At 45.3% G+C, this 10,087-nt stretch overlaps 1 protein-coding gene across 1 annotated transcript; it reads left to right on the forward strand.

Moving 5' to 3' along the window:
* Positions 1–6,439: 6,439 nt before the first annotated feature.
* Positions 6,440–9,672, forward strand: LOC122925058 (gastrula zinc finger protein XlCGF26.1-like). The gene is made up of 3 exons (XM_044276589.1): positions 6,440–6,492; positions 6,627–6,747; positions 7,657–9,672. Exons 2-3 carry the CDS (start codon positions 6,627–6,629, stop codon positions 8,952–8,954), a joined length of 1,419 nt encoding a protein of 472 aa, XP_044132524.1. The 5' UTR covers positions 6,440–6,492; the 3' UTR covers positions 8,955–9,672.
* The last annotated feature ends 415 nt before the right edge of the window (positions 9,673–10,087 follow it).

Below are 10,087 nucleotides of genomic sequence, written 5' to 3' on the forward strand. Positions count from 1 at the left end.
ATGGATGATGGGAGTCACACAGTCCCCCGATGTCTTCTTCACTATTGTGTACTCCTGTGGATGGAGAGAGACATTTAGGGAATAAACCCTTCAGGGGCCATGTGCTCTCCTCCGGCCCTTTCCTCCTGGTACAACGTGCCTACTTACCTTCTCATGGCTCCTACAACATGACTATTGGTCACTGGTCACATGATACATCACTCACCGTATTGGGGGTGGTCACATGATACATCACTCACCGTATTGGGGGCTGATCTTTAGGTTCTCCATCACTTAGAAGGTCTGGAGGCCGTTCTCCAGGACCCTGGACTCTTCCTATCACCTCCTATGATGGATTCTCCTTCCCGATGTCCGACTTGTTACAGAATACAATAAAGAGGAGAGAAATCTAGAAAAGTTTACCTCTCCGCTCAGCAGGGAGATGATCTCCAAGGTGAGGTCTAATATTCTCCTGCTGATCTCCTTCCTGTCCATCCTTGGTGGTCATTCAGGAGAAGAGGAGAGAACTGGAGGAGCTGGAGGCTTCTTGTACTTCAAGCGGCTTTATGAGAAGAGGAGAGGAAGTCATCCAGGGGACAAGACCAGATGTCACCACCAGGATCTGATGTGTATCTGCAGCACAAGAGCTGAAAGACCTGTGATGATGTCACTGTCATGTGACCATTGAAGGGGCGGAGCTTGGCGGGTTGCAGTACTGATCACATGACAGTGACGTCACCGCAGGTCCTTCAGCTCTGGCAGTGCAGCAGATACTGGGCAGGTCCTGGTCGGTAGTCAGGGCTCTTGTTCTCTCTGGTATCAGCCATTCCTCCAGCCTGCAGGTAAGGCTCCTTTCACACTAGCGTTCGCTGGTCCGCTCATGAGCTCCGTTTGAAGGGGCTCACGAGCGGACCCGAACGCAGCCGTCCAGCCCTGATGCAGTCTGAATGGAGCGGATCCGCTCAGACTGCATCAGTCTGGCGGCGTTCAGCCTCCGCTCCGCTCGCCTCCGCACGGACAGGCGGACAGCTGAACGCTGCTTGCAGCGTTCGGGTGTCCGCCTGGCCGTGCGGAGGCGTGCGGATCCGTGCGGATCCGTCCAGACTTACAATGTAAGTCAATGGGGACGGATCCGTTTGAAGATGCCACAATGTGGCTCAATCTTCAAGCGGATCCGTCCCCCATTGACTTTACATTGAAAGTCTGGACGGATCCGTCCGAGGCTATTTTCACACAGCTTTTTTTTTGCAATTTTAATGCAGACGGATCCGTTCTGAACGGAGCCTCCGTCTGCATTATTATGGGCGGATCCGTTCAGAACGGATCCGCCCGAACGCTAGTGTGAAAGTAGCCTAAGATGAGCTGTGAGGAGACAGTGTGGTGGAGAGCTCAGACATGTCACCTCTGGAGATTCTCCTCCATTACACACAAGGAGTCCTTCTCCGCTCCTCAGATTAGTATGATAGGGGGGGTAGTAGTGGGGATAGTGGGGGTTGTCATCATTCGCTGGCCCCTGACTGTCCTGGTGAGGGGCCCCTGCATCCAGGAGGAGAATGAATGGAGCGGGGGCCCGGCCTGAGCTTAGCTCTCTCCAGTCTCTTCTCTAGGAGTTCTGGACATAGCTGAGCACAGCCCAGAGGTCGGACCTGCATCTGTCAGACATTTATCTCCTGTGGATCCACCAGAAATCTCTATGTTGGGGCCCCTGAAATCTATGTGGTGGGGGCTCTCAGATGCGGGGCCCCTCCAGGAAGTGCGGTTCTGGAGGTGACATCTGGTCTTGTCCCCCGGATGATTTCCTCTCCTCTTCTCATAAAGGTGCCTGCAGTACTAGAAACCTCCAGCTCCTCCAGTTCTCTCCTCTTCTCCTGAATGAGCCACCAAGGATGGACAGGAAGGAGATCAGCAGAAGAATATTAGACCTCACCTTGGAGATCATCTCCCTGCTGAGCGGAGAGGTAAACTTTTCTAGATTTCTCTCCTCTTTATTGTATTCTGTAACAAGTCAGACATCGGGAAGGAGAATACATCATAGGAAGTGATAGGAAGAGTCCAGGGTCCTGGAGAACGGCCTCCAGACCTTCCAAGTGATGGAGAACCTGAAGATCAGCCCCCAGTATGGTGAGTGATGTATCATGTGACCAGTGACCAATAGTCATGATGTAGGAGCCATGAGAAGGTAAGCAGGCACGTTGTACCAGGAGGAAAGGGCCGGAGGAGAGCACATGGCCCCTAAAGGGTTTATTCCCTAAGTGTCTTTCTCCATCCACAGGAGTACACAATAGTGAAGAAGACATCGGGGGACTGTGTGACTCCCATCATCCATCTCCAGGAGTCAGGAGGGCGGAGCAGGACCCCTCACCCCATCACAGAGCCTCCCCCTCACCCCCTAATACATGAGCAGAAGATCCTAGAGCTTACCCACAAGATTATGGAGCTGCTGACTGGAGAGGTGACACTGCTGGGAATGCTGGGAAATTCTCCAGTAACAGCACTGGAGGGGTCTGGGTGATGACGGTGTCATTGTGTTGTCAGGTTCCTATAAGGTGTCAGGATGTCACTGTCTATTTCTCCATGGAGGAGTGGGAGTATATAGAAGGACACAAGGATCTGTACAAGGAGGCCATGATGGAGGAGCACCAGCCTCTTATATCACAGGGTAAGAGCCGTCATGTGCAGTGTATACACGTGTGTGCAGTGACATGTAATGGAGGAGCACCAGCCTCTTATATCACAAGGTAAGAGCCGTCATGTGCAGTGTATACACGTGTGTGCAGTGACATGTAATGGAGGAGCACCAGCCTCTTATATCACAAGGTAAGAGCCATCATGTGCAGTGTATACACGTGTGTGCAGTGACATGTAATGGAGGAGCTCCAGCCTCTTATATCACAAGGTAAGAGCCGTCATGTGCAGTGTATACATGTGTGTGCAGTGACATGTAATGGAGGAGCACCAGGCTCTTATATCACAAGGTAAGAGCCGCATGTGCAGTGTATACACGTGTGTGCAGTGACATGTAATGGAGGAGCACCAGCCTCTTATATCACAAGGTAAGAACCGTCATGTGCAGTGTATACACGTGTGTGCAGCGACATGTAATGGAGGAGCACCAGCCTCTTATATCACAAGGTAAGAGCCGTCATGTGCAGTGTATACACGTGTGTGCAGTGACATGTAATGGAGGAGCACCAGCCTCTTATATCACAAGGTAAGACCTGTCATGTGCAGTGTATACACGTGTGTGCAGTGACATGTAATGGAGGAGCACCAGCCTCTTATATCACAAGGTGAGACCCGTCATGTGCAGTGTATACACGTGTGTGCAGTGACATGTAATGGAGGAGCACCAGCCTCTTATATCACAAGGTAAGAGCCGTCATGTGCAGTGTGTACACGTGTGTGCAGTGACATGTAATAGAGGAGCACCAGCCTCTTATATCACAAGGTAAGAGCCGTCATGTGCAGTGTATACACGTGTGTGCAGTGACATGTAATGGAGGATCTTGAGAGGCTTCCTGCTGGAGTAATTCTCTTCCACGAGCTGCTGGGGATGTCTGGGGACAGATGGCCCTTTTTGATGCAGCAGATGATTGCTGAGCTCTTCATCACTTCCTTGTCCCAGTTAGTATAGAATGAGGATCCATCATCTGTCTTTTCTCTTCCTGGATGACCCAGTGACTGCCTTTAACCCCTTAGTGGGTCTCGTAGGGAGTGAGTCTTAGCTCTCACATGAGAGCCGCGCTCCTACTCTAACCGCCCGGACCGATAGGAGTGCTGATGCGGGCTGTTTACCCCTTACAATACAGGAGCAGACTCCCTCAGTCTCGCATCAGCACCCTACAAATGTGATTGAGGGGCGCTGATGTGTGTAAATTATCCCATATGGTGAATGACGTACAAAACAAAACAAAATGCCAGATTTTATTTTTAGTTGCCACCAAAAGAACTTAAAGGGGTTCTCCAGGAATTAAGAAAATGAAAATACTTAAATACAGACCACTTGAAAAATGGCAAAAAAATAATATTTTACATTGTTGGATCTTAACAAGGTTCCAAGTAGAGCTTCAACATGCAACAAGAAGAAATGAGAGTGAGACAAAACATTTTTTGAGCATTCAATTAATAGAAAATAACGATTAAACTGAAACAGGCTGTTTTTCAGCTGATCCAAATTTTAGGACCACATGCCTTTAAAAGGCCAAATCTGTGCAAAGATGTGGATTCATTGTCATTTTCTGTCAGGTAGTCACACGTTAGGATGGAAAAGGCAAAAAACTCTCCCTTTTTGAACGTGGTCGGGTTGTTGAACTGCATAAGCAGGGTCTCTCACAGCGCGCCATCGCTGCTGAGGTGGGACACAGTAAGACATTTGGAATTTCTTAAATGATCCTGAGGGTTATGGAACAAAAAAGTCAAGTGAAAGACCCAAAAAAAATTCATCAGCACTGAGCCGGAGGATCCTATTGGCTGTCCGTCAAGACACTCAACAATCCTTGACCCAAATTAAGGCCCTTACTGGTGCTAACTGCAGCCCCATAACCATCAGACGGCATCTGAGACTGAAGGGCTTTAAAAACAAAAAACGTCTTCAAAGACCTCGTCTCCTTGAACGCCACAGAACTGCTCATTTGGACTTTGCAAGAGAGCACCAAACATGGGACATTCAAAGGTGGAAGAAAGTTTTATTCTCTGATTAGAATTTTTTTTACCTTGATGGTCCTGATGGTTTCCAACGTTACTGGCATGACAAGCAGATCCCACCTGAGATGTTTTCTATGCGCCACAGTGGAGGGGGCGCCATAATGGTCTGGGGGTGCTTTTTCCTTCAGTGGAACAATGGAGCTTCAGGAAGTGCAGGGGCGTCAAACGGCCGCTGGCTATGTCCAGATGTTGCAGAGAGCATTCCTCATGACTGAGGGCCCTCGTCTGTGTGGTAACGACTGGGGTTTTCAACAGGACAACGCTACAGTACACAATGCCCGCAGGACAAGGGACTTCTTCCAGGAGAATAACACCACTCTTCCAGGAGAATAACATCCTGCGTGTTCCCCTGATCTAAATCCTATTGAGAACCTTTGGGGATGGATGGCAAGGGAAGTTTACAAAAATGGACAACAGTTCCAGACAGTAGATGGCCTTCGTGCGGCCGTCTTCACCACTTGGAGAAATGTTCCCACTCACCTCATGGAAACACTTGCATCAAGCATGCCAAAACTGATTTTTGAAGTGATAAACAATAATGGCGGAGCTACTCATTACTGAGTTCATGTTTGGAAGTTGGATTTTTGTTTTGGGGGGTTTAGTTTTTTTGGGAGGTGTGGTCCTAAACTTTTGATCAGCTGAAAAACAGCCTGTTTCAGTTTATTCGTTGTTTTTTATTAAATTGAATGCTAAAAAAATGTTTTGTCTCACTCCCATTTCTTCTTGTTGCATGTTGAAGCTCTACTTGGAACCTTGTTAAGATCCAGCCATGCTAAATATGATTTTTTGCCATTTTTCAAGTGGTCTAAAACTTTTGATCAGGACTGTATTACTTCATTATAAATATATTACCAAATACCTTTCATTAGTTATAATGGCTTGTTTTGTTTGGGGAGAAATAAAATGTCACTGAGCCTTGGGCACATGACCATGCCGCTGGTTAACTGGTTGTCCTTCCCTGGGCCACTTTTGATAGGTATTAACCACCACATACACAGAACACCCCACAAAACCGGCCACTATTGTCACCAGATAAAGAGTGCTATTCACCTGTCAGTGGTATGAATGTTATGGCTGATGGTTGTACTGTATATACTGAGAGGAGTGTAACTGTCCTTTTAATGAATCTACCTACAGAGAAGGGTGGTAGTTTCAGTGATCTCAGATGTTCCTGTTCCTGTCCAGCAGGGTGGAAGTCTCTCTCATGGTGCTGTCATGGGCTCACAGAAAATATCCAGTAAATCTCATCAGATATTTTTCTTCTTTAACTATAACAGCTCCTTAGGAGAAAAGGAATTGTCTTCCCAGGGAAAGGAGACTTGGAGGGGGATGTAGCTGTAGAGCTGTGGGTTCTCTCTCTATAAATTTACCTTATATAGGGGGGTTTCATAACTGGTGCCAGCATGATGATTTGATGCATGTTTGGTTGGTAGAGTGCTGAAAGATGGCCCTGGCATTTATAACTGTATCCTCTTCCTCAGAATGTACTGTTGTGGAGAAGGAGTCATCCCACTGCCTGCCATTCCCTCTCATAGACCATCGGTTACTTTGGGCCTGTGGCCTGCTAGGTGCTGGGACCTCAGTACAAGTGGTGAGGAGCAGGACATTGTTATTTATCCATGATAACTAAACCTAGAAGTGAAGGAGCTGAGAGAAGTGTCTGATCTATAGACAGATCTACAGGAGGCCATGTATTCAGTCACTTGTGTCTCCACAGATGGATCCAGGAGGAGAAATCCACCAGATAGATGTCCCCATCCTCTGTATTCCCAGGACTATCCAGAGGAGAAGGTCCCAGAGAATCCTCAGGTAGATGGAGCTGAGTCCTATACACATATATAGGGGGGTCCTGCAGTCCTAGATGGGTCATAGATTGTGGGGGTCTCTTCTGTGGATCTGTTAGATTTCCCACCTGTCCGCTGTATTGTACTGAATTGTTACAGATGACAAATCAGGGAGAAGATCTGACTGATATTAAAGTGGAGGATGAAGAAGAGAGGATGATGGGTGATCCTCCGTGTAAGAATGAGGTGCAGGAGGACATTCCAAGAGATGTCACCACAGGTATGGAATCATGAAAGGAGAAAGTGACTTCAGATTCTGTCCTTGGTGCCTTCAGGGCAGGAGGAGAATCTGATCACCGGCTACTGCGCTGCTCTTTGATTGAAAATGTCCTCATCACATCATGCAATGTTTCCCTTATCCAGCTGACAGTGATCTCTGATCAGATTCTTCTCTGATCCCAGCTGTTCCTGCAGGACATGACGTGACACACCCACTGGGGATTAAGAGGGCACAGCTTTTGTGTCTGTGCTATCATGATGGACTACATGTATGCCATTGTGCAGGAATTACATGCCGTCAGTGACCTACATGTACTTCATTGTGTAAGAAAGATTTAAGCAAGGTTTGGGATAACAAAGAGATCACAAAAAAATTATGGATTATTTTTTCAGAATAGCTAAAGGGGTTTTGCAATGTGAGATTTCAGCAACAGCAGAGGAGGAGGAACATTAAACAGTGCTTGTCAGCTAATCCCTAGGTGGTGATTATGGCAGGGATTTTTCTAGTGAATCCACCAGCTTTATAAGGTCTGAGAGAACAATTTAATAATGAATGCAGTTTGTGTTGAGGAATGTAGTTAGGGATCTTTTTATAAGTTAACTTGCCCACTTGGCATTGAAGAGCCAAATATATTGGCAGAAGGCAACTTGGTGGCTAGACATATTTGGGTTTTTCACATTTTTTTGCTAACTTTTTGTAATAAAAGTGGTGACCGGTGTAGACCACAATCTAGAACCTTTTTCAGAGTGTTCTACAAAGCCTTATAAGACTGGAATTTTAGACCCAGAGCCAGAAGTTGATTCAAAATAAATGTCTCTTTTTCTTGATGAAACCACAAATTGTAATGTCATAAGTTTATCTACTCTCTAGTTTGGAAAAACACTCAAATTTACATTTTTATCTTAACAGAAAATCCCAGTAAGAATTCTGAGGGAAATGTCATGTTATCGCTGAATTATAAAGTAGAAGATACATTTCTGATACAGCGCTCTTCAGGAAAAAAGCTTAATGTAAATACAGGACTTCACAGTACAGATCTGTCATATAATGTCTCTAATCATAAGGAACCATCTCCTGACCAATCACACATTGTTACCACAACTACAGGTCAGAAAGGGTTTAAAAGATTTCAACATAGTAAAGAGTTTACAAAAAGCTTAGTTATTTCTTCATACAGAGGAATTCACACAGGAGAAAAGCCGTACTCATGTTCAGAATGTGGCAAATGTTTTAAACAGAAATCAAATCTTTTTAAACATCAGAGAAGTCACACAGAAGAAAAGTCATATTCATGTTTAGAATGTGGGAAATGTTTTACAGAAAAATTTTGTCTTGTTAGACATGAGAGAAATCACACAGGAGAGAAGCCGCACTCATGTTTAGAATGTGGGAAATGTTTTACACAGAAATCACATCTTCTTAGGCATCAGAGATTCCATACAGGAGAGAAGCCATATTCATGTTCAGAATGTGGGAAATGTTTTAAAACTAAATCAATTCTTGTTATACACGAGAGAAGCCACACAGGAGAAAAGCCATATTCATGTTCAGAATGTGGGAAATGTTTTAAAACTAAATTGCTTCTTATTACACATGATAGAAGTCACACAGGAGAGAAACCATATCCATGTTCTGAATGTGGAAAATGTTTTACACAAAAATCAGATCTTATGACACATGAGAGACGTCACACAGGAGATAATCCGTATTCATGTTCAGAATGTGGGAAAAGTTTTCCCAAAAAATCTGATCTTGTTACACATGAGAGAATTCACACAGGAGAGAAACCATATTCATGTTTAGAATGTGGGAAATGTTTTACTGACAAATCAAGTCTTGTTAGACATGAAAAAATTCACACAGGAGAGAAGCCATATTCATGTTCAGAGTGTGGGAAATGTTTTAAAACTAAATATCATCTTGTTAAACATCAGAAGAGTCACACGGGGGAGAAACCATATTTATGTCCAGAATGTGGGAAATGTTTTACAGATAAATCAAGTATTGTTAGACATGAGAGAATTCACACAGGAGAGAAGCCATATTCATGTTCAGAATGTGGGAAATGTTTTACACAAAAAACAATTCTTGCTAAACATCAGAGAATTCACACAGGAGAGAAGCCATATTCATGTTCAGAATGTGGAAAATGTTTTACACAAAAATCATATCTTGTTACACATCAGAGATGTCACACAGGGAAGTAGAGATGAGCAGAATTCTAGAAATTTGTGTCAGGTCAGATTCGAACGAATCGGTCAGGAAATCGATTTGGGCACAAATAAAATCAACTCAAATTTAAAGTGTTCAGATTTCCCTGATTAGTTGTGGATGACATTCTGCAGTCTCCTGGGACTATATTCAACTACATGGAAGCTCTTTAACACCAAGACAGCATTCATAATCTTAAAGTGGCAGTGACATATCTTTGGGTGAATGGATGGTAACCAGTGGTAACAAACAGCCTGTTTAATATCACACAGCTTTGCTGTGCTTGGAAAAAAATGTTAAATTATCCCTTTTGGTTGAAGGTGTTTGGCTGTGTTTCTATGCACACGGTGTCTTCAGAGGAAGCAATGGCTTATTTTGAGCAAGCATTCCAAACATTCTTCCTTTTTGGGGAAGCAGCAGCAGTATGGTACAGAACATGACAGACAAGGCAGGAAATGTGTGACTGCGTAAGGGTAGTAGTCGCTGCAGCAGTACAGTATGAAACCTGACAGACAGGGCAGGAGAGCTATGACTGCGTAGGGGTAGTAGTAATGGCAGCAGGGAAAGTAGTAGCTGCTGATGGACAAGGCAGAAGATGTGAACCTGTGTAGGGGTGGTAGTAGTAGTAGCAGCAGCAGCAGGACTGTATAGAACATGATGGACAGTGTAGGAAGGAACAAGGGGCCGTCATTGATGGTTGGTATGTGTCACCGAGCTTCCTGGCCTTGTTGAGGTAAGAGCCGGTTTTTCTCAAGTATCAGTATTGCAGATTGCAGTCTGACACTTCAGCTGTTTAGTATGGCTGTAAATCTGATCTGGGACGGCTTTTACTAGGAGTAGCCAAAGTGCTGGGGGGTGGCTACTCCGCACGCTCCAGGCCTGGTCTTGGCAGGCTTTAAAAGCAGTCAGCACTATCAGGTGGTGTGGATTTTACCTCCATCTGACAGTGAAGCTGTGGAGCCTCTGTGCTGAAGACTGCAAAGAGGCGTGCAGGCCGCCTGGAAAACTGCCAGTGAACTTTTCTGTGGTTGAGCATTCAGCCGGGTGTGAACTGACACCTAGGATTCCGGGTGACCACTGTTTTGTTTTGCTGTGTGTGAACAAGCACCAAGACTGTTATGTTTTGCTG

This window comes from Bufo gargarizans, chromosome 1 (assembly GCF_014858855.1).
Source record: "Bufo gargarizans isolate SCDJY-AF-19 chromosome 1, ASM1485885v1, whole genome shotgun sequence".
NCBI lineage: Eukaryota > Metazoa > Chordata > Amphibia > Anura > Bufonidae > Bufo > Bufo gargarizans.